The following is a 24567-nucleotide window of genomic DNA, read 5'->3' on the forward strand; positions in this document are numbered from 1 at the left end:
TGTCAAGTACCTCCATAATATAATTTGCAAAATGACAAAAATTCACAGAATTTGTATGGAATTAAAAAAATTTATATAGATTGTAGGCTCCATGTATTAAAATAAAAGAAATTAGTTCTATCACGTTTGTCATATTGTATTTTTTGGATGTTTTTTTTTTAAAACTTATCTGCACTGTTCTGAATCTGTTTTATTGCAGTTTATATATTGATATTCCTTTCCTACCGCACAATTCACGTAAAGGATAATACTTCTGTAATAACATCCAATATGAATCAGAGGAAAGGGAAATGTAATAAACTGCCACAAATCTGAGTATTTAAATCATTTTATGCATTCAGTCAATGTACTGAGCAAGCCAGCGAAAGCCTTCGCCATACCCTTGTCTTTTCAGTACTGAACACATAAATAATTCCAATGGACGACCAGGTATTTCACTGCGAGAAATTTTTCCCTAGAATTTATATGTACATTATGGATTATATGATTGTACATGTTAAACAAATTGTAACTATCTACCTTTCCTGTTGTTTGACCATACAGGTTGAAGTAATTTCTAAGTTCATCCTCTGATGCTGCACCTGGTTTATCGATTTTATTACCTAGCACTAAAACTGGACATGCACTAAGTTGTTCATCTGTTAAAAGTGCGTCAAATTCAGCTTTTGATTCTGGTAACCGTGATGTGTCACTTGCATCAACAAGGAACACTATGGCATCCACTGCAGGAAAATAATCTTTCCAGACTCTTCGAGCTATAAAGGAAGAATAATGTCTCGTATTTGAACAACAATGATATCGTACAATTTAACTATAGCCAGCGCTGTAGCAAGTCAATTAATTATACCTTGAGGATGCCCTCCAAGATCGAATGTTGTGAACCTCATGTTTCCAATAGAAAGTTCTTCTGATGCTGAAGCATAAAAACATATGCGATACTATTATATAATGTACTACAAATAAATTTAATCAATGAATTGTAAAGTATAATTAAAAAATATTGAGACTGAATTGGCATAAATCGAAATTACTTAAAGATAAATATCTGGAGTCAACTTTTTGTAAGAAATTTTTGTACTAAGCTATAAATTACATGTATATTAAGTAAAATTACATAAAAACAATTGTGTCGTATGTAAATTTTTAGATATACATCTATACATAAATTGAATCTTGAATATTGATTACTTGGATGCAATGTAGGCACATGTTGAGCTAATCGATCATCTTTTAGCATGTGAAGTAATGTAGTTTTGCCTGCATTATCTAAACCGAGAAACAAGAGTTTACCACTCTTCTTCCAAAGACCTAAAAATTCAAAACAAAAATTATACACGATGAACAAACAAAAATCAAATTGAAATCAATGTTGAAGATATTTAACGATCTAACAAAATTTGTATGTTTTTTTATTAGGAAAAAGAAGAATATAATAAAGTCAATTCACATGCAATTCTTTAGCACGGCTTTATAAATATAAATATAATACAAATGTATTATATACATAGATCAAGATATATATTAAAAATACATATACAAAATTATGGAAATTACACTCACCAAGATAATTCAAAACACCTGCAAACCAGTCCCAAATGAACATATTTGTAGATATGAATGAATGTCAGCTCTACTATATACTAACTATCGAATGACTCTGCAACAATGATGAGTTGACAAGATTATCATGTGTAAGTAATTGCGGTTATAATAGAAGCCACCTATTAAATTCATTACAGCCTTGATACAACTCAAGATATATCTAAATTATAAGAAAAGCTCTGCTAAAGTGTATAAGTATAAATAATAGTACCTACAACTGGTCATCTATGGTGAAACAAACATTAAATCATTACCGTTCATTACATCGAAATGAAGAATGGTATTTGGGATATAATCGGTGAACGATTACAGTTGAAATGCGATAGACTTACCAGATCTCGCCTACGAATAACAGTTTTATAATGTTTAGTTCACCACCACCAAATCGCAAAATTGCAGACGGGTCAGAAAAGCGTTCGCATGGTATAATTATGTAAAACTCGTTTCTTCGTCACTGGACTAACGTACCCTATATGAAATATATGAAGCTGCAAAAGACGGAGAAAAAGTGTTTTTCTTGCTATACAAAGCACAACTTTAACGAGCCTAGTTGGCTGGCAGTTGGCACTGATGACGTCTACTTCCGTCTGCCATATTGTCAAAATAGTGCTGTTTCATAAATGCACTAGATTAATTACTTTGAATTTTATTCCATTTTTCAAGTTATCATTTTGCATATGCATGATGACGAAAGTTATATACGTTTAGTTTTTCTTAAACCAATTTGCTATATTCCGTGATTGCAACGAAGGATTATGAAAACATTTTGACGTTACAGAGAGAAAGAAATAGAATTTTTATGTACAACGAGCACTTACATTGTAACTATAAGAGATATACAATGTATATAATAACTTAAACAAGTTATCAACAATATCGTTTAGTTTTTATTATTTTATTAAGATTTTATTTATATCGGGTGTTTAGAAACATAATATCCCTAGCATATATTTTGTTTGGTAATTGTCTTAACCTATTTAAGCTTGTTTTATGTACAATCACGACAATGTTAGCAAGTAAGTTATTTATAATTTGTATTTATTTTCAAAACATGATTGTCTTAATAAACCTATATGATACATTTCACGAAGCGTATCAAAAAATTATATATGATACATAGAATTTTGTTTATAACCTGGAATGAACTTTTCGGATACGGATGTATGGTTATTGGTTTTATTTTTGAATAAATTTTAATTGATATCTACAGGTTGGTTGATAAACAGTTTCCGTAGCACGTATAACCATAATGCTGGATACAATATAGGTTTATACATGTTTATGCAAAGTCGCGACTATGCAGCTAGGAAAGGAACAAGAGAAAGGAGGAGGTTAAAGCTTAAAAAGAAGAAAGTTAAGGCAGTAGTTGAACAAGTAGGATTTATCCCACATAAACAGCGTAAGAAGGAGTGAGTAATTTGTAGTGTCGAGCTTACTGTCATAGTATATACTGTTATAATGTATAGAGTATCTTGATAATTTAATAACAGTACGAAGGTGGAAGTTTGTCCGCTTACTACCATCAATGAAAGTTGGAAATGGAAAGCAGTCGATGATGTGTATCTAGTAAAATATCATCAGCAGCCGGTGTATTCATTAAAAGAAGCTATAGAAAATCACCGTGAAACGCATCATCCAACTATGCTTAATAAGCCTGGCGCAGTTGTTAATGCATTTATAGAATTAAACATGAGGGTAAAAAATGATGATTAATATTTTTATGCAGTTTTTATCATATGTTAAAGTAGATGAAAAATACTTTTCTAATAGAAGCGTTTTATAAAATATACTAGCGTGAGAAGAAGAATAAGTTTCTTGATAGATTTACGAGAATCATTGATACACCACATATATTTACTTATGGGAGAAATGAGAGAACGGTATTAGCCTTTTCCAAGAATCCCCAACAACAGGAGGATGCTAAAAATGCTGGAGCTGACTTAGTCGGTGGTGTTGAACTGATAAGAAGGATTCAAGTAAGTTAAAGCATTACACGGTAATGGTATATAGCATTATAAAATGTGTATAAATATAAATGTAATTATTACAGAATGGGACATTTGCATTCAAAGAATATGATTGTATCGTAGCTCACGCTGATATTTTAACCGACTTGTTATTAGTTAGAGGCTTGCTAAAAAGGAGATTTCCAAATTTGAGAGCAGGTAAATAAACATAGTTATTGAACATAAGGGCTTGTTTACGATTATTAAATTTGTAAATATCAATAACTTAAATATTTCAGGTACTTTGGGCAATAATATGAGCCAATTAGTTAAAAAGTACAAGAATGGAATCGCATACACTGCAGAACCTCATAAATCTTTCAAAGAATATGGTCAAATTAACGTGATTTTTGGTTTGGTAAATTCATAACGTATAACATTGTACAAAACTTGATAAATAATATGTCTTTAACCTGTTTATTTAATTATTAGCTCAACATGAACACGCAGGAATTGGAAGAAAACTTTTCTTCGCTAATTAATGACGTTGAATCGATGAGACCGAAACGCGATGGATTATTTATCGAGAGGTACATATATATATTTAATTTGGTAAATAATACACGAAACATTCATGAGATAGTAAAGTACCACAATAATGCAAACATTTAAAAACGTTGCAGAGTTCAAATTAGTAGCGAATTGTCTAAAGAATCTTTTAAAATTAACTATCAAGATTACATTGCGACAAGTAACAAAGAAGAAACAAAAGAGCAAGAACAAGATGAAACGGCAATTATTACTACGAATTAATTGTTTGATGTACCGTAAATAAAATTATTCCTAACTATAAATTAAGCGTTATATTATTCTTGTTTACCTATTCCACAAATATATTATTTGTGTGTGTGTGTGTGTGCGCGCGCACACACACACACACATATGACATTAATTGGTCGGTACAATTATTTTCTACGAAATGTAATATGATAAAATTTTCCGTACATGATGTACGTATGTAGGTATATGTATATGTTCCACATTATTTTACTTTATCGTGTTAAAATAAAAAGATTTGTTCAGAACGTTATACATACACGTATTTAAGAGTATATTAAGTCTTAATTAACACGAATATATCGAATATTACAACATATTAAGATTTGAGGTTTAAGTATTTCGGGAATATAATATGATAATTGACTCTATTTATATATAAATATTCGTATATATAAGTATATTGATGTATGCAAGTAGAAAGTACGAAAATGAAAGAATAAGACGAAGCGAAGTGAAGCAAAGGTAAAGAGAATGGAGAATGGTGAGCGATCGTGGTGGTGAATAGAGTGGAGGGGCAACGGCTTACCTACCTGCCCGGTTGAGAGCTCAGTCGGTGTCCGCCAGGTTGAAAATCCGTGACTTCTCCTCGTTTCGTACGTGACTTTTCCCATTTTTATTAAAACGGCGCGAGAAAAGTCGAAAAAAAGAAAGATATGAAATACAGTGAAACATATAGAGCTGACAATTACTCTTCATTCAATGCTGGTTAAAACGTCCGTTGATGAAATTGGCGATGAACATCAGGTTTTCTTAAATTAGCAGAAAGTCAGGAAGACGTTAGACAAGGCATTTTCTGTGCAAACTCGATTACAGTGGATGTGAGTGCGCGCTTCGATACATGCGCGATCCCACGCGTGTCGCAAACAACGTGTGTGTGTGTGTGTGTGTTTACATATGGTGATCTGTGTCGACTGTGTAACAACCAACAAGCAAAAATCGTGATTTTGGATTGCAGTAAATTCGTCGACGACCGATTAGTGTTACCGGCTATTTTATAGACATGCTTGGGTTCGACAGCAGACAGTAACACTAGGTGACACACCGGCGTATATACACACGCATGAGCATACATTAGCACACACAGTTATGGTAAGTGCATATATATATATACTACTTATGAGAATGTGTCCAATTGTCCAAGTACTTAAACTCTGTTCGTCGTGATAGATGTTGTAGGATAAAAGCATTGTTTCATTGAAATGTCTAATTTAATCAATTTTATTACTTAATGAATTTTATAAATTTATATAATTTATTTTCAAAACTATATATTTTATTTGTTTTACGTATATTACGCTTGAAAAGAGAAAAATGCTTTATCCTGTACATAGCAGATGGTAGCAGTGTGCATTTGAGATGCGTTTTTTGTTTAGCTTTACAAGAGGAAAGAAGAGGGAGGGAGAACATTAAATAGAGTGAAATACAAAGAAATTGATATTTTTCTATAAAATATATCATTCTAAACAGAAATTGTATCATATATATATATATATATATGTTAAATTGCAAAGTTGAAGCTACAATTCGGTGGTACGACTTTATCTGAGATATATCGAAAAATAGTTAAATTTACGCATTGTTGTATCGAAAATAAAAAAGAGGGAACTCACACATGCTCTTTTTTCCACTTATCATAGGTAACGCGTTAAAATTGACACAAAGAATAAAGGGAAGTTGTGAGTGAGTTGGAATATTCAAGCTGGTGTTATGGAATATTTGAATTGAGATAGTTAAATCGTGAAAAATGCAAAAGATTCATTGAATCGTACTTGGGTTATCCTATCGTCAATAGTTGGCGCTGTGTACCAAACGTTTGATCGCTTTCGAAATAAAGCCTAAACAAAAGAAGAAGAAGAAGAAGAAGAAGAAGAAGAAGAAGAAGAAGAAGAAGAAGAAGAAGAAGAAGAAGAAGATGAAGATGTATTCATCGTCTATCGTACATTTTACGACTTGAATCGTTGCGAATTCCTTATCGTTTGAGATTTGGATGAAACCGGTTGTATGAAATGTAAGCAGCGATTATTACAATCAAATTTGTGACATGCGTCAAGTTTAATTATAGGAGGTATAAAAGTGTTTGGCACAAATCAAGTACTTCATTAACTGTGAAATTGAATCGAACCCGACAGGTGAAAGCGTTTTGTTGCTACGTTGGAATCGAAGCATATTACGAAGAAGTAAATGCACGTATGTCGAATCCCTGTATGTACAAGGATTGTACGTACATGCCAACACGTGCTACTCGATGGGGATAAAGATAACAAGTCAGAAGCAACAATCGTTCATTCACGTTGCTGGTAATAACAGGGTTGCGAACACGTTGACTCTTTGATCGACGTTTTATTTTATTATGACGTTTGGTTAAACAGTATTTTGGTTAAATCGATAAATTGTTCTTTTATCGTGAATACGGAAAGGATAAATATATCAGTATGAAATCGATCATCTCCAAGATCCAACTTTTAGACTCTTAAGTTTATTAGTATAGGTATAAGTTTATAAGTTTATTAGACTTTTGGTCTAAAGTTAAAAAAAAATAATCTTGACGAGTCTTTAGAGTATATTAAGTGACATTTTAGGATCACAGAAAGTCTTTACAGCTCTATAAAAAGATGTATCGTCTTCTTTTAAATAATCTCTTGAGTGTCTTCGCTTTACATAACAGTATCCAACATCGATATTGTCACGATTCGATACAAACGACAGTTTGTACCAATATTATGATATTATTCTTTTCTATACGCGTATTCTTAACGAGTGGCTCGGCTAGTCATGCGTGTAGATTGCTGCAAAACTTTTACAAGCTAATGCAAATGATACCTTTAGGGCTACGTAGGTATCTTTGGTTTGACGTTTCCTTTTCCTGTCTCCACCAACGCGCGGTTGTACCTACTCTAATTGCAACGTAATTATGCAATGCGAAAGAATTCCCTCTGTACTCTGTAGTCTGTGAGCTGTAAACATTTGATTCCACGCATCGTGATGCCTATAAAAAGTTACTAATTAATATTATTGCGACGATACGCACGGAGTAATTATGTTCAACCGTAAACTCTATTCTTCCGTCTGTCGTGACAATCATAATAAATATTATTTCATCGTGCTGTTGGTGTACCATGAAAATTCTAGACGAGATACAGCAGCGTGGTTTGATCGTTCAATGGTAGACGGTGGTTTCTTAGTTCTTCTTAATCCACCTTTGAACTCGATTTTCTTTTTTTTCACTCTGGGAAAGTTGGGAGGCACCGCAAATTCCCTCGAGTTCCAAGACTCATTTCCTCATTTCAAGTCCCCAAAGCGACTCGCAAACCTCGTATCGGAAATCTCTTATCTCTGTAAATCTGAGAACAATCTGCACATAACGAAAGACGCTCAAGTGGAAACTCTGGCACTTACTCTCCAATTAAATAACATTTCCTTTATCCATACAACGGCAATTCGCTTATAATTTTTAGGCTACTATTTTTTCGTAAATACATGATCAGAGACATATAGATCTACATGTAGATCTACATAGAAGCATTCTATGAATTTTATCCGATTGTATTTTAATCAATATTTCTGTAATTTACCTTGTTCCGCATCGCGGTTACCAGCTTTTCCGCGTACACCTGTATCTATTCTATCTATTCGCCGTTCCTTACATTGCTGCAAGTAACAAGAAGCGATAATAAGGATAATAATCTCCATCTAACTTTCTATCAATGTGATCTTCATCCGAACAGCCAACCTGTAACAGAATGTCCGTATAGCGTGATCGTGATAGCGGCATGTGCGTGTGTGTGTGTGTGTGTGTGATTTACTTTCGTTACCGTTACCTGGCACAGTTACGAACCTTCTAAGATGTACATATTACGTTCCGAGTAGTTGAAATATCTGGCCTTTTTGTTGAACGAGTAATAGAAACAAAAGTTGGAAATAATCACGATCGACCGGACAAAGGATATATGTACAATTCGCGTTAAGATATAACACGTTAAATCAAAAGAGGGACAAAAGTGCGAGGGGTTAACGTTGATCGCGACAAGTTTTTCCCCGATCGACAGTCTCCGATAGAAAACCTGCCTATCCACTTTGTCATTGGTTTCAGACGTCTCCTGTGGTCAACTTCTAAGTGGATTCGCGTGTACTTGTGATTCTTTCGGTTTAAATCATGTGGCACGCACAATCTCGAAATCATCGGGCATGGGAGTGTTTTGTTGTTGTTTCTTAAGAAAGAACTTTGCTCGATCGTCGTGGAAATTGATAAAATGTAGTAGGTGGAAGAGGAACGCGTAAAAGGGATCAACAGGTATCGGCCTTGGAAAAATGACGGATACGAAATGCGTTGTATCGTATTAGAGTCGACCGGTTCTTCTTGTTGCTGACTTGCTTCGCGCGACATATACCGTTTCCTCCGATTCGTTATCCGAATCCTTTTAAAAGCAAGATTTTTTTTCTTTTTTTTATTTGGTACAACTATTTACAATCAATTCTCATTGAGAAATAAGTAAATTCATAAGTAAATTCTTTCGACGTGATACTGTAACTTGGATTATAAGAGTTTATAGTATGTTTGATTCTAATTGAATCTAATGATACAATCTAAAGGGTATTGTCTTTTTAATCTGCGGATCTGGTCCGTCGTGTCGAGTAATTGGCTAACTAATGGATTTTGATGTATATTATATCTGTTTCTGAACTTGGATATTTCTTCTTTAACTGTGGGTATCTTAAGGTCGCGATGTATCGTTTCGTTGGTAACATATCAAGGTGCATCTATCAAGGATCTTAGAGTTTTTGATTGGAATCGTAATTGAAAGCAAGATGGCCGACCAAAGTGTTCGACTTTTCGTAAAGCGTGCACATGTACTTATAAAATACGAACTTTAGGTATCAATGAAGTCGAACGAGAAACAAGAATATGGAACGTGATAATGGGCATACGCTTGAAAATAATTGTTCAGTTTCGTAATTTTGTTCGCTTTTTTTTTCTTTTTTTGTCGTAATTTATAACGTTTTTGATAAAAGGTATTTGGTTCGCGAGTAAACATTTCGGAGAAAATGATAGAAGAACTAGACTGTTGAACCAGAGAAAGCGAAAGCTGCGTGCTACTAGTTCTATCGGTATGTTTTTATATTTTGTCTGCACGATTATTACATAAGACCGTTGCTACGGACGCGTACAAGTACGATTGGTAAATGTAAATTCGGCCGGATCACCGAAACGAGTCGACTGAATTATTATGATTATAAAATGTCAGGAGTCGCATACACCTATCCCATAATTGGATAACGCGAAAGTCGTAGATATTCGGTCGTAAGTTGTACCTGTGTTTCGACGGAACGTTCGTTTCACTAGGAAAGGTGTTGTTAGAAAATTGAATACGCGAACAACACAAATCGACTTTAAGATCGTTCGTCGTCATTCAAGATTAAAGATCAATCAAAATCAAGTTGCGCGAGAATTCGAATTTTTCGACTATTTATCGTAGAAAATAATTCCTCTGTAGATAATGACAATAGAGGTGATGATAAATCGAGCTTTCTTTTCTTTTTTCTTTTTATACCGACATTGGTCCTACACGTCTCGATGAAATTTGAATCGTTGACTTATACTTGATAAGATGCCGCTATCGATGACATATAACGGCCATTATAAGGTGGAACTAAATAAAGAATTACAGAGACGCCGAACGACGAATGTGTTGCAAGTGAGTATACGTACTCGACTTTGATGCATAGGATAGATAAAGAGACGAGTAGAACAAAAGAGCGAATTCTCATAGAGATTGAATTAACTCGGTAGGTACATGGCTTTTTCCCACGTCTCAGACACACTGTTTTCGCGTGTTGGAAAACGTGTGACAGCGATCGCTAAATCTTAGATGCACCACCGAGATAAACGTGGTCTTCCTGCTTCTTAACAAACTCGGCGTTAACAGCTGTCTGAAATCAGCACGTAAATGCAGAGATATAAACGCTACTTATGTAAATTTTCCATCGTACATAGGTTTCTTGAAAATTGTCATTATTAAACGTGTTATTCTTTGTAATACTGACACGATTACGCGACACGATATAACATTGGCGAAATTATTGTCACGTTATACGTTGCTTCGATCTTAACATATTCGCATCGCAGCCTTTCGCCGATATTTCGCAGCCTTTTTTTTTTCGAAACATTCGAACCTAATCGACTAAATCGACGTATGTATTCCTGAAACGATCGCGTCTTCTGCATATTCGATTATTTGGACATTGAACGACGATCGATATCTCGTCGTATCGAGTATTCGATAGCTTCGTGAGTCATCGTTGTGTAACGTTTCACGGTACAATTTCGTGGCATGGAAATCCAATTTCGACTTGACTTGACTGTGTGTGTGTTCGTGTTTCTTTTTTATCCCAATAAGGAAATTCTATAACGAGCGTATCGCTACTATAGCAGCGTTACCAAGAAAATTTCATGTATCACTTGCGATTTCTCTTGGATCTTTGGATCATCGTGTAAAATCGTCAATGATCACGAATCATCTACTGTCGCAACGAACGCAGCTTTATGCTTAGCTTCGGGAGTCGTTTCACTCGACGCGACTTGGCACGAGATTTTACTCTGTTTAGATTTTAGATCATGCATCACCTTCTTCTCATCGACGTTAATTAGCGGTGCAAAGACAATGTACCGCAATATCCTCTCCTCTCGCATAAGATACTCTAACATAAAAGTCGGATATTGTTAGAATGCGTGTTTGCACACCCACAGATACGGCATTTAGCTAGCCTACGTGTATCCATCGTTTCAAGTTAATCGCCGTCTCGTCTTCTAATTTAGCAGAACCGAATATCGTATTTATCGTAATTACGTGAGCGTGTCTTTCTTATACGCGTGTATACATTTTTTATTATTAACTTATCAAAGACGAACGTGAATATGCGTTTCTCTTACGAATGCATGCTACTGTTCTTTCATTCTTTCTCGAACGTGTCTCTTGTATCGATAAGTTGTATCGATAAGCTATTTCGAATTCGTTGAGAACGATTTCGATTTCGCGAATTTTCATATCGCTGCTGCTATACCCTGATCGCTGTTCCAAATGAAAATATAGATACGAGTTGCATAATTTTTCGCGGAATGCAAACGACGCGAACGCGACCACGAGCCTCGACGACTATGAGCCAAATATAATCGTGTACACGCGTTTCAACGTACGGAAAGAGACGGATTATATGAACGAAAATACAGTGTACAGTTAGACGAATTGGCCAAGTCGAAGAAGAGGTATCGCGAGCCGTAAGGAGGCAAAAGGGGAAGAGGAAGAGGGGCGAACGTTGGCGTGGAAAGGAGGCCATGGCACCGCGGTGACTTGACCGTCGTCACCGTTATATTTGCGCCTACTGCGAACCACCTCGGTTCACTTTGATTTACGACTAGTTTCGACGTTACGTTTGACCTCTGCATCCACCTGTTCCGCGAGTTAACACAGCAGTGCATAGACATAGCAGAGGCCGGGCAACAGGTATAAGCCGAGGAGAGTATACGGGGAGAATAAATTAGGACAGCGTTAATACTCCAATCGTGAAGACAGATTGCTGTAACGTGATGATGTTGAAAAGACACGTTTTACTTAGAAAGAAACTATCTGTTCGAAGCGAAATCGTCGAATCGAAATACGTTTTTACGTGAAAGAAGAACGCGGCTGATCGCCCAAGAGAAATTTGGAATTGAAATTTGAAATTTTCGATGCAAAGTCTTGCAAAATTGAACGATCAAAAGTTGGGAACCTTCCTGCTTATCGTGCTTTTCATGGTTCTTGTTCGATGCATCGAGAAATCGCTCCTGTAAGGGTGTTTCGAAGGTGCGAAGCAAAGCGTGTTTCGATCGTTTTTTTAGCTTGTCTGATGGTCGCCCCTTGTATCGCGTCGCATCATATCATGGCGAACAACGAAATAAGTAAAAACGCCGACTGGTCGCTGTAATAAATTCTCGGTGGCTAAAATATCTCTACGGAACGAATGTCGCGTCGCAAACGGCAACGACAGTCGTGTATTATTTATATAGGAACGATGATTTGAAAGTGAATACGGAACGAAAACGCAGACGATCGATTTCGCACATTGCAGAAAATTACTTCCATTAATTATTAAGATGGTTAAACTGCAGGAAATTAAACGGCAGGAGAGTCTTTCGATCGGTTATTTCACTATGATCTTCTCTATCGCATTTACTACGTAGTTTCGAAGGAATGCGATCGTTCATGGATGGAGGGAAGACGATTTATTTTCTAATTTCTAGCACGCTTGGTTTCGCAGAAATTGCGCGATTGTCGTTGCTGCGCGACGTACAACGCATAGATGTAGTCTCAGAAGCATACGCGTACAGGCATTCCCGTGATCGTTCGTTTCTGATTTTCATTTTTCCCCTTTTCATCGCGATCAAACGAAAAATGATGTATGGAGTAGTATTTGCAAGTAATAATAACGAACAAACACCAGAGCATGATATATGCAGTGGGATTTCGTTTATCTGTACTCAATTAATCAGAACGAATCCCTGTCCGACGTTTGATTTACCGAACTTACCGCTGAGCTCCTCTTACGCGATACGTTCCACTTAACCGTATGTAAGTACAGAGTACGTGTATCGCGATACGCACTATTCGATTAATTTTTTACATAATTAGATCGAGCGGTTATTTGCCTTGATATAAATTATGGAATAGAGAACAATTCATTCACCGAGTATCGTTGAATTATAACCTTTCTTACTTCTTAATTCTTTCTTACTTCTTAAAGTTAATTATATCTTAGGAACGCTTATACCGAGCCGTGCCGTCTCTCACAACACAATGCTGTTCAGTCCGCTTTTCCCACTCTATGGCAAGATGGCCAGAATGGCAAGTGGGCCATCAAATTGTCATTTTGTTAAATATAGCGCTACTATCTATCTATCTATTTCAAATAAACGGATTGTCCTGGTAGACATTCGGTAGGTCGCTGCATCGGTTCAGAGTACAACGTCGGGGCTAGTTGTTTTCCTGACCCTCTAGAATCGTAGGAAATGCCGTCGCTAACATATACCGTTCGAAACGTATAAAACGAAGAATTTTGAGTTTGAGAAATTTGAGAATTTTGAGAATTTTGGTGTTTGAAAATTTATCGACTTGCATTGGAGAAGTTGAAACATTATTCTCATATGCGTAATTCTTTGCCGTTGTGTAATTCGACAAAATTTGAGAAAAAGAATTTTCGAATATTTCGTACAAAAAATATCTATTCGCTTAACTCGATTAGATTAAGATTAGATAAAGATGGCGATAAACTGACTACGATGCGTTAATTAAGTTTTTGAGAAAACAGATATATATATATATATAAATTGGAAGTTATAATAATAGTATTGGATACTGCATTCGTTGAAACGTTTGTCAATCAGTATGGACCGTGGATCATAAAACAGCCAGAACAAATTGAAAGGTTCCTGTATGTTACGGAATGTCTTTCAGATCGAGTCACCAATTCATGTATTCCTTTTTTTAGAGGGGCGCGGCACTTTTAACCATGCTGCTGGCTACTGACCGTGCCCATTGATCGTGATTGCGAGATACACAGGTTGTAGAGTAGGTAGCCAGATGCAGGACACGAGCAAGGATAAGATGGGAAGAGGTTAGATTATAGGAGGGGCGCGGAGAAAAACGATGGCGAAGGTAAAGATGCGTGAAGCCAGAAGTCGAGTCGAAATTCCTGTGTGAAAAGGGAACGAATAATTGGCCGATCGAGTCAAAGTTTTGTCCAAGTTTTTCGAAAAACGGCGAAAATGGCGAAAGTTATCGTCGGAATGATATAATAATCGTATGCGAAAACATTTTACGCAAGTATAAAATGTTTGGATAATTTAAGTGGGACTTTTGCCTTAAAATCGGTCGCCAATAGCTGAGAAAAGTTAGGAAATTGCGAAGAAAATTATATATACCGTCTATCGAACACATTTTATTAAAACACATAGGTTTACGATAGATAAGGTAAAATATAAATGTAATAGATGCGTAGTTTTAATTTTCTATCCTTCTTTTGTTACAATATAATATAATATAATATAATATAATATAATATAATATAATATAATATAATATAATATAATATAATATAAGCATTAATCAATTTCGTAATATCCCCCAAGTGTTTCTCGCGTAAGAAAGATACAGAATTGTGGCTTCCTACCTAGGGTTCACAGTTCCGTGTCGAGCGGTGCGCGATCAACTCATATTTCCAACCACGATCACCTAAATGTTTAATCATCGGACAGGAAAAGAAATTTACCCGTATCGTGTGTCTCATAGATATATCGAATTACAATTATCGCATGGAGTTTCAAAGAAGGGGCCAAGTTGCTTGTTACTTGTTGCGAGTTCGCGATACCCCTGACCCTTGTCACCTCCATTTTCAGTAGTTAAAAACCTAAAATACAGGTCAGATCCATGATCTGTAGTAGCACCGTCTTGTAGCTGCTGCGTTGTTCATACAGTCGGCATCGTCGTTACGATAATTCTACGTGAACTTTCATCCACGAACGCTTCTTAAGCAACTTTTCTGATTACTTGGAAATCTGCTTACTGGTTTACTTGGCACTTGGAAGATTTTTGAATACCTTGTTCTTAAAATCTTTTCCTTTTTACACGCGTAACCGTGTAACCGTGCAATCGTCGCTCGGCCTACCATAGTTTCCAAAATACTCGCAAAAACCTGTCGGTACCACCACAGTGAATTCTGGATCGCCTGCTCGCTCTAGCCGGATAAAATGCCAAACATATAGATATAGGTCTGTATAAAGTATAAATAAAAGATATGAATTAGGTTAGCTGGAATGGCCGTTTTCGCGAATATCTGGCAAACTAATAGCGATATGACGGGATATCGATAATCGTCGGTTTGTTATAATATCGATTACACTAAAAACCAATTCCATTCGCGCGTGAGGATATCTACACTTGTCCCGGGCTAAGAATATTTATGCCGTACGATTTGAAATAAATACATATAGTACGCACATTGGACACATCTAAGAAAGAGCATTTGTTTTACTTTATTTTACTTTATTTTATCTTTCTCTTAGAAAAGGTTCTCGTTCGTTATACGATCCGTTAAATTTGAAATTTAAATTACACGGTACCGTACTATCAGTCATTACACGTTTAACGAATATACATCGATTTCTCATTATAGCTAATTGATTTCGTCTTACGCAAAACTGACGTAACTAGCCTAGCTTGCTCTTGACTCGAGCCGAGCAATTAAAATCTCTCGTTAAACCTGATTGTGCAAATGACAGTTAGCCATCGTTAATTTCGTTTTCCTTTCGATCCACGCGTTACTCGTTTTCCGAGCATACGGCCTGACCCCGTTATCTTTTCAACGGATGAAATGGCTCTTTTTACGAAAGGATCGTTTCCCCGTGGCGTACGTAAAATTTCAATGATTTCGTCTGGCCCGATCTTTGTACATTTTTGTTAATCAACGAGTTAATTAGCGAGCGTTACTATGTTCGCAACGTGGCTAGAGTCGTGAAGAACTCGCGATGTACAATAGGTTGGATGCCTGGAAGCTTACTTGTAATTGACTTTCGATTGTTCAAAGGTATGTATAATATCGCCACGTTATCGACGACAGTTGAACGTTAAAAGGTAAATCGGTGGCGGTTTTTAAATTGTCGATGTATAGCATATACGTATGTAGCGCGCAGGGTTATCTTTTAACAATGGCCGTTGGCGACGAGCTTGAGCGGATATCCTGGGGAGCAGTGAGGAAAACATCTTTCTTGCGGATGGATGCATTCATCAACCGAATTACCTTGAGAATGCAATTAGCTTTCGGGCACCAACGAACCATCTTTCGCTGTGTGTAGATACGTTCGTACGGATCGGTGTAGCGACGATGTCAATACCGCGAGGTGAATGTGAATTCCTTTGCAGCGATTCGTGATAAATGTCAAGTAGAGCTGCCGCGTCGTTTCTGCCGTTGTTTTACAGGTTTTTCACTCGTTCTATCGCTGGATTTTCAATTAAATGTATAGAATTCAAAAGCCGATAAGGTCGTCTATCGTTTATAAGTTAATCGTTTTTTATCTGTCGTACATTTTGTATTTATCGTTATACGTTACACGTTACACGTTACACGTTACACGTTACACGTTATACGTTATACGTTTTACGTTATAGGTAAAAGGAAACAGTCACATTTGTATATTTCAATTATTTGTATCGTACATCTACTCACGAAAATTGTATTTCAACAAATTGGATCAAAGAGTCTTCTGTGTTCTATATAAAAGTGTTTGGCTCTAATTGGTACATATATTGATCAAGAAATCTTAAGTAAAAAGTACAACTAGCCAAGTAATTGTTATTAGCTCGTATATCGAGCGCATATTATACGGTAGTACCCGTTTTGTTTGGTTATCGCGTTATTCTCACAGGACATTAACGTGATATTCAAAGTACGTAATCGGTATTGCAAGCGTTCGGACATTCCTTTTTCGTTTGTTCGGTGTCGCTTGTTAAGCTGATTTTTCCCTTATGTTAACCGATTTGCCAGTTTGGATACGTCAGCGCTATTGTCACCGCATCAGTTTCGCATCGATGCAAAATCGTTTAACTCGTCCCATTTAACAAGATCGTGCAATTTGCGCTAGATGTTGACACGGCGATTGTTGTCATTTTCGATCTAGATCCTCCGGGTTCTGTTCGGGTTATCAGCGTAAGTGCGACGCCGTGGCGTAATAATGGAGTACGTGATTTCTCCACTAGACTCTTTCCTTTCGTCCCACGGTTCTTTCCTTTAATTGTATCGGAAACTTGCTGGAGCAGCAACTCTCCTCTGCTCTTTCCGATGTAAAATTAAATCTTATCCGTGCTATCAACGACATACCGATTCGAACCAAGTACCGATTCTTAATCTCTTAATTGTTTGCGATAGAACGTGCATCTTGATCTTATAGGTCTTGTTACCATAATGTTACATCCCCGTTAAGGTAATTAAGCCGTTGTCACGATACATTGTTAGAACGCAAATGCGAATGAATCGTGATGCGAATGTCGTGCTGTAGATTTATGCGATTTGATCAAAGTTAAAGATTGATTGCGAAATGATTAGACGAGCTGGTAAAAACGGTGTACTAACGACAATCTCAAAGGAAGATTGTGCTCGTTAATGGGAGAAAATGTTCGCACGAACGAAAATTATAAGTCTGCTAACGAGTTGACAACTTGTTAATTACATCGATCGGATAAAACGCTCAACACGATGGATTTTACGACTTACTTTTACGCTGTGACATGGTAGTATGTTATGATTAGTTGTAGCAAAGTTTCAGAAAATTTGCCGCTCAAAGTAGATGATAAATAACAATTACTATTGATGTTACGTATCGTGTTATCTGATCTTTTATTTCATTTCATTTTAAGCGAATAATTTATGATATCGATGTACGATTAAAGTATTATCGATTCGAATTAAAGTATTATGAGACGATCGTTGTCTCATACGTAAATTCCAAGAGTTCCGTGTAAATCCATCCGATATCCAAAGTTACAGGAACTATAAGGTATGAAAAACGTTACGTCGTGTAACAGGATTGTCAAAGATCGATCGTATTCGCGAAACTATGTACACCAAGCATCGTATCTCACAATCGATAACGCGTCTATGATAATGTGCCGCGAAATTGAAACTGCGTCCTGCGGAATTTAAGCGAGCCGGATAGAATACAGCCGCGTTGCGTTTAATTGTACGCCTTTGGTACTTGTGCTTCGCGTGTTCCTCGTTAATATACGACGATTAATCTATTAAATTAATCTGTGCGATGCGCCGCATCACGTTGAAGGAGGAGCAGCTCAGGATGTTATTAAAGCTAGGTTGCGTTAATTAGGAGTAACATCGAATTGGCGGGGAACTAGAACGCGATGTGTACAAAAGGTAAGATGGATAAAATATATGTACATATAGATGGAGAGAGAGAGATTCGATCATCCGGTGAAATTTAACCGATGCGTTTCGTAAAAACCAAACCAGCTGCAGATTATCTATACGTATTTATGATCTGCGTTTTAATTACCTCGAATCACCCGGTGATCATCTCATCCACGTGACTTATATAACGCATGCTCTCCTCGAAAACTGGCCTCGGTGTAAAAACTCGGGAGTTACGAGTTAATTGCGACTCCTTTCGGCAATTGCATTCGGTTGTGAGAATATTTCGATGTTCACACGGATACGTGTTGTATTGGACGCGTTGCGTCATTGGATGGGAACGACGATGCGAGACAACGAGGACAATGCGAAGTAACTGCGAGAACCGAGAGACTGTTTTACGAGAGCGATTATATTCGTGACAGTGATCTGTTTCGACCGCGTTCGTTTTAACAGAGGAAGGAACATCAGTTGTGGCTGTTTTTCGATTCTCTGGCTCGGTTCATTTTCGGTTGGTGTCGCGCACCGATTATACGAAATTTGCCATTTGCATGTGAACTCATTCACGTGCCGCAAGAAGGATACCTATTGCAGTTCTTGGACACGGACAATGCCATCATTTCTGCGTTCGAATATGTACGATTGTAACCATGGAGCAAACGCGGGATGAATGGTAGCGAGATTATGCGATAGGCGCACGAGGTTGTCCGATGATACCGTTGTTTATGCGCGGGGGACAATAAGCAAGTTGGAATAGACGATGACTTATTCTGCGGTCAGGAGACAAGATGCGAATCGCGCAGCTCGTCTTTTTGACGTATGTAAATGTTTCTTTTGCCGTCAGCTTTTCTCCCCTCTTGGTAGACGTTAGTTTCATTGGTATGTACGAATCTTTATCGAATCCCCTGGTCGAAACTCGAAAGCTGCCAGAAATATAATAGATCGAACATATAATAGTTTCGGAAGAGAGATTCTCGTGTATAAAAATGCAGATTATACACCGCAAGTAGAAATAAGTATATTCATTCATTTTCATCGTCTCTTATTTCAATATCGCGATTAACGTACTTTTAAATTGCAAAGTATCGATCGTACGAATATACAAAATGATTTATGCAACGATGCCGCTGAAAAGGGTCGCACGGTATTGGATTATAAGAAAAGACTTTTTTGAACGCATATGTAGCAGCGATGGAATATTTCTTATCATACACAGTATGTAAATGCGTTCAAAGGCTCAGAGAATGAAATTTACCTAACGCGTGCAAACATTTACATATATCGACATTTACTCCGTAGATACCAAGTTAAGACGATTCTATAATTAAAAGTAGAAATATTTCTTTGTAGCATTATTAAAATGATAATATTTTCGTTTGAAAAATTCGTAGTTCGCGGCAGCAAGGTAGTGCAAGGTTAGTGCCAGGGAGCGCAATCCAATATCTAAAGCAAGCGAATCTTTTCTGTGGAGGCCCCGGACTGGCATTGAAAGACGCTAAAGCATTTTAATATTGTAATAGGTTCGAAGGTTAGATAGATAGCATCTCTAATTCGAAACGTTACGACCAATCGGATATGCAAATAGGGATCGCGGGTCTTGTGTGAATTAATTGTGCGTGACGCGACTTTACAACTTTGTGGCAAACTCTTCCAACGATCGGATCCTCCGTCCGCGTCTACGACTTTACGTCTACGTTAAATAGCGTCGCGCGTTAACACGTGCTCGGAATGTAGACGAGTCTCGCGTGGATACAAGGTGTACGATCGGTCCTTGTGATTCCCGCACAACTCCAATCGGACGTTTCGTTTCGTTCCGTTCTTCTGTACGGGAGACACGCAGGCCCTTCGGCTTGGTCAATGCCGATCTTGTCGACTCGGACGGTATTACAAGAGGAGAATTAATGGCTTAAGAGTGTACGGTACCTACAACCTCTGACTTCAAGTTGCTTTCATGGAAATGCGTTGTTAATTATTAAAGAATAATACATCTTGTAGATATGTGGATATGCATTCTGGAAACTAGAATACGGCAAATTTATTAATACGGTACAAACGAAATGCAAACTTTCGAAAGATAATTTACTCTTTTTCCATGTGATCATCGACTTGCTAAATCGTATTATACACGTCGATGATTCTTTGATAATTTTTTATACTCAAAGTAAAACAAAGTAAGTTTGAGTCTTACTCGTTAATTATTTAATTGTCACAATATTCACATTGTTAATTCCACAGTAGGATATACGTATATAAATATGTTAGATTTATCGGACATGTAATAAAAGTACGAATTGTTGTATTTGAATATTTATGACAAGCTGTGTTTTACGTTGAATGGTGGCAGGAAGTACGTCCAATCACCAACGCTTGTTGTCCTTTGAAAAGGTGATGTCTCTCCTCGCGGTCGAGTATAGCGCTGTGACGATAACATCGTGTAACGTGTATCGAGCCTTCGATAGGACGATTCTAGATATCGCGATACTCGCTAGGAAGGATGGCTTGGCATTAGGCAGCGATACCAGTAGGTCGAAGGTTGCTGATGTCGCGTACAAAAGTTGCGCAACAGGTACACAGATCTTCCTCGGTGAAAGTTCTTTCGCCGTGTTCCGACGTATCGTCGTCTCCGTCGAGTGAAAGTCATCTGTTAATTAAATCTTTTATTTGTGCCTTATCGAGAAAACTCGGTCCCAGTTGTTAATCTTTTCGCTAAAGTTTCTATGCGATTCTTCGTTATTAATCATCGACATAAAGATATTGAGTCTTATCCAGAAGTTAGATCTTTTGTACAAATATTTCCAATTTTTTCAAATTGTTTACACCCAATTCTCTGTGAGTTCAACTGATTCAAGAAATTCCTTCGATCGCGCGTCGTTAAACGATTGTTCGGCAGTCGTGAGTTAATTATTTATCAAATGAATTATTAATGCGATGAAACGGAACTTGCCGAGCCTCGGGCGCGTTGCAATTGTCTCTTATTGTATTCTCCTCTTTACGCGATGTCATAAAAGGAACATTAGTCATCGTAGGTCAGGAACCCGATCGCTGTATGTCAAACGCAAGCCGAATCTAAATCACCGGTTTCATGCTTTATTGTCTTCGAATCAATCATCGTCGGATCGTTAGGTGCTTGCCAACAAACGCGCACCGTTCCTTTTTACGCAGTAGGAAATGCTATTATCTTCCCTAAAAGTCAAATCAACGGATAGATGTCTGCCATCTCATTTAAATGCACCTATATAGTCGTACATTTGTACATGTAGCTACTTAATTTGAATTCATAATTTCAATAAATGCGATTGCACGACGGAACGGAATACGTCGGTTGAGTAAAACGGCAGATTTTATAATTAAAGACCGTTTGGAACGTAACTGTGTATGCATGCGTACGAATACGTTAAATTCTATAGTCTTTTCATTTGACGTTTTATTTACATCAAAAATCACACAAATACAATACAATGCGTACATCTACGTGTATATCAGTACATGGAACCTTTGTCCTCGGGCAGTAAGAAATATATCGCTACGTATCCTTGAGACGTATTCACGATTTCTCGGTGTCTGATCAATAAAATTGCAGCCAGTCCATACATTAATGTAGGTATACCTGATAAGATAAGAAATCTGAAATAGCTAATCGTCGTTAATTATAGTGGCGAGACGCCACGCCGAGTTGAATCTCCGCCGTGTACGATATCGTTGGATGGAAAAAATGTGAATAAAGGTAAAGATCGTAGAAGAATGACGATGAGCACGTATCGACGTGGCGAGGCGCCTTTTTATTTTTCATAAATACGGTATGCGAAAATGTATACCAAGGTTCAGAAGCTTGATCGCCTTGAAAAATTTGTCCTCGGCGCTGAGGTCCTGTCGTGGCCTCTTGGTGCAGTGATATTTGATGTATGGAAAGCAACCGGTTCTAAGTACATGATAATTGCTGTTGCCCACTGGCCAATTGAAATGGGACATCCCTCTTTGATCGTTCACAACGTCGGCATACTTGACAAAGTACGAGGTCCATGGTGGCTCGTTCGTTTGCAGGAGATAACTTGTTAACACCTGTTTGTACCGTAATGACAGCGAGTTACTTTGCATCCCCTCGTCTATCTGTTTCACCAATATCCATTTCGTCGATCGTTTACAGCTACGGCATTATAGGATGGCATTATGGCTCCCGTTACATACCGGTAAGCCTCGATCATCAGCTGACGCGTCTCGTTCACGCGGATCGTCATTCGGTATGAAAACGTCGAATTAAACGACGATCTCGAAAGTTTAGCAACTATATGAAACGAGTGAATACTTGTATAGGTGTCGCGTGAATCGATAGATTCTTAGGATCTCATCGATCGAAAGTCTCGCGAGAATTCTCATGGTAATCTATTCAAACTGCGATTGAATAGGAAGGGAAATTCGCGGAAACGGTAGTCAGTTTTGCGCGACGGTGCCGACACTGAATGTCGTACGTGAGTACGTATGCGCGTGATTGGTGCGGAGGATCGGGGAGCGAACGACGAGAAAGAAACTCGATGTAAAACTGGGTACGAAACTTGCCTCGGATGCTGAGGGTTTGGTCTTCTTGGAAGCGATCTTCAGCCAAGTACCGTATGGACAAACGACGAGTTTCCTTTGTACGGACAAGGCTTTTACAAGCATTCGACCACTGAAATTTTGTCCCAAGTTCCGATCGATCAAATTCTCTTAAGAAATTTCATGTTTCTTCCTGTCTGCTCAAAGTCTCAATCTTTGCGCGAAACGACCTGCAATCGTACAATTTATTCGAGTTTGGTTTTCTTCGATGAACTTTGCGATCTTACGAGAAAGCGCGTCTATAGATAGATAGGCGCACCTGCGATCTAGAGAACTGTGCCATATACATACGTACTGCTACTAACATATACATATGTACGTAGTACGTTACCTATGTATCGACTGTTTGCAATGGCTATATACAGGGTGAGCCACGCAACTAGGACTAACCGAGAAACAGGCTCTATCTATAATCTATAATCCGTAAAATGGCAAGACAAATATGTTTCAAATAACTTTGCTTTCAAATAACATACTTCGCTCGTATCGTTTATCGTTATTCGTTCAAATATGTAAATATGAAAAATTTCCCTTTCCTTCGAGTTAGCCGATAGACAAAGCTTTCTCGTCCGTCGTTGTTGGCGTTCATCCTGTAGAATGCAGAATATAGAACACCGTATGGCGAATGTATCCTATCTCTGTACATGCGAGGAAAGTAACCAGCGAGCCTGTTTGGTTCGCGAGTTTCTCGTGGCACATTGTATTTTACCTTTCTAAAATAAATCCATGGCGAGTGCCATGCAAAATGTCAAGGTTAACGGGGATCAATTTCATCGGCTAGTGGAAGATCATTTCGAAGCAGATTTCGGTGTATTCGTCTGCATTCACGAACCGTGATCGTGTTTGCTATTTTCTCTGTCAAATTAGATATTTAGATATTCTTATAGTAGTACTTTTTTAATCCGCCTTACTCTTGCTACGTTAATAGCGCGATAATACCACGTATAATTCGCGTATTTGATAAAATAATTATAGATTTCGAATTGATAAAACATTCTAACGTTTATGTTTTATAACTGTTATACACACTTTCTGTAGAAAAAATTATCTTTAAATATCTCTTTCGTTTGACATATGTCGGGACATATGTACGTAGTTATCCAAATCAATTGTTTTGATATATCGTTATATATTAATTATGTATTAATTTAATTTTTATACCGTTGCAAGTGTGCTGTTCTTCAATGCATGCACAGTGAAATGTCTTTTTACGGAGGAAATACGCGTCATACTACGTAATGTAATTCGGTAATACGTTGTGAGAATAGCGTTCTAGCATTCTAAATTTACATGCAAGTTGCATTAAATTAACGGAAATTGATCAATGTTGGCAATTTTCTGCACCTGTTTGAAATATCGTGGCAACTCTCTGGGCGTTGCTAAGGTAAAGCGCTTTTACTCACGTTTCGTCGCATGCGCAAGAAACTCGCACTCTGGTTGCGAAGAAATGTACACGTCTCAACGTGTTACATCCGTACTTTGGGATTCACGATTCACGTTGCTTTTAACGTAGATCTCTTCGTTCAATGGTATTCCACGTGTTCTGTGCAATTCTATGCGTATAACGTGCATAGATGATACGCCTATGTGTATATACATACGTCGATCACGAAAGGAATTATACGCGAAGTGACTGGTTGTATTA

At 37.4% G+C, this 24567-nt stretch overlaps 4 protein-coding genes across 9 annotated transcripts in view; 2 read left to right on the plus strand and 2 right to left on the minus strand.

Moving 5' to 3' along the window:
• Positions 1-50: 50 nt before the first annotated feature.
• On the minus strand, positions 51-2209 carry LOC122575969 (GTP-binding protein SAR1). Of its 4 annotated transcripts, none has more exons than XM_043745542.1 (6): positions 2071-2209; positions 1561-1657; positions 1189-1308; positions 848-913; positions 520-755; positions 51-454 (listed from the first exon to the last, which is right to left on the minus strand). In XM_043745542.1, exons 2-6 carry the CDS (start codon positions 1601-1603, stop codon positions 338-340), a joined length of 582 nt encoding a protein of 193 aa, XP_043601477.1. In that variant the 5' UTR covers positions 1604-1657; positions 2071-2209; the 3' UTR covers positions 51-337. The 4 variants fall into 4 exon arrangements, with proteins under 4 accessions (XP_043601477.1, XP_043601476.1, XP_043601478.1 ...); XM_043745541.1 differs by having other exon boundaries at positions 1935-2094; XM_043745543.1 differs by lacking the exon at positions 2071-2209 and adding an exon at positions 1814-1955.
• Positions 2210-2239: 30 nt separating this feature from the next.
• Positions 2240-4402, plus strand: LOC122575964 (50S ribosomal protein L1). The gene is made up of 8 exons (XM_043745533.1): positions 2240-2618; positions 2813-3011; positions 3093-3297; positions 3396-3578; positions 3653-3767; positions 3848-3966; positions 4041-4138; positions 4232-4402. The coding sequence occupies exons 1-8, from the start codon at positions 2609-2611 to the stop codon at positions 4359-4361; spliced, it is 1059 nt and encodes a 352-aa protein (XP_043601468.1). The 5' UTR covers positions 2240-2608; the 3' UTR covers positions 4362-4402.
• A 510-nt stretch (positions 4403-4912) lies between these two features.
• The window catches only part of LOC122575960 (cadherin-99C), a 74595-nt gene continuing 54940 nt past the window's right edge, over positions 4913-24567 (plus strand). The window contains exons 1-2 of one of the 2 annotated variants that reach the window (XM_043745525.1): positions 4913-5206; positions 5344-5477. In XM_043745525.1, coding sequence (XP_043601460.1) covers positions 5475-5477 — 3 coding nt within the window. In that variant the 5' untranslated portion in view covers positions 4913-5206; positions 5344-5474. Of the gene's footprint in view, positions 5478-24567 lie in introns of both variants that reach the window. The other variant, XM_043745524.1, reaches the window with a different exon arrangement.
• Positions 21723-24546, minus strand: LOC122575971 (uncharacterized protein C15orf61 homolog). Of its 2 annotated transcripts, XM_043745545.1 has the most exons (4): positions 24326-24546; positions 22887-23092; positions 22148-22391; positions 21723-21939 (listed from the first exon to the last, which is right to left on the minus strand). In XM_043745545.1, exons 2-4 carry the CDS (start codon positions 22986-22988, stop codon positions 21812-21814), a joined length of 474 nt encoding a protein of 157 aa, XP_043601480.1. In that variant the 5' UTR covers positions 22989-23092; positions 24326-24546; the 3' UTR covers positions 21723-21811. The 2 variants fall into 2 exon arrangements, with proteins under 2 accessions (XP_043601480.1, XP_043601482.1); XM_043745547.1 differs by lacking the exon at positions 24326-24546 and having other exon boundaries at positions 21799-21939; positions 22148-22476; positions 22887-23020.

The sequence above is a fragment of the Bombus pyrosoma genome, linkage group LG15 (assembly GCF_014825855.1).
Source record: "Bombus pyrosoma isolate SC7728 linkage group LG15, ASM1482585v1, whole genome shotgun sequence".
NCBI lineage: Eukaryota > Metazoa > Arthropoda > Insecta > Hymenoptera > Apidae > Bombus > Bombus pyrosoma.

Bases quoted from the DNA above. Each gene is read 5' to 3' on its own strand.
- LOC122575971 (XM_043745545.1), bottom strand. From the start codon at position 22,988: ATGCTTGTAAAAGCCTTGTCCGTACAAAGGAAACTCGTCGTTTGTCCA. The intron at 22,392-22,886 runs GCAAGTTTCGTA...CGGTACAAACAG, and splicing joins CCAAACCCTCAGCATCCGAG to GTGTTAACAAGTTATCTCCT. The intron at 21,940-22,147 runs GTATACATTTTC...TTATCTTATCAG, and splicing joins GATCAAGCTTCTGAACCTTG to GTATACCTACATTAATGTAT.
- LOC122575969 (XM_043745542.1), bottom strand. From the start codon at position 1,603: ATGTTCATTTGGGACTGGTTTGCAGGTGTTTTGAATTATCTTG. The intron at 1,309-1,560 runs GTGAGTGTAATT...TTGAATTTTTAG, and splicing joins AGGTGTTTTGAATTATCTTG to GTCTTTGGAAGAAGAGTGGT. The intron at 455-519 runs GTAGATAGTTAC...TATAAATTCTAG, and splicing joins ATGGTCAAACAACAGGAAAG to GGAAAAATTTCTCGCAGTGA.
- LOC122575964 (XM_043745533.1), top strand. The intron at 3,012-3,092 runs GTGAGTAATTTG...ATTTAATAACAG, and splicing joins CATAAACAGCGTAAGAAGGA to TACGAAGGTGGAAGTTTGTC. The intron at 3,579-3,652 runs GTAAGTTAAAGC...TAATTATTACAG, and splicing joins AACTGATAAGAAGGATTCAA to AATGGGACATTTGCATTCAA.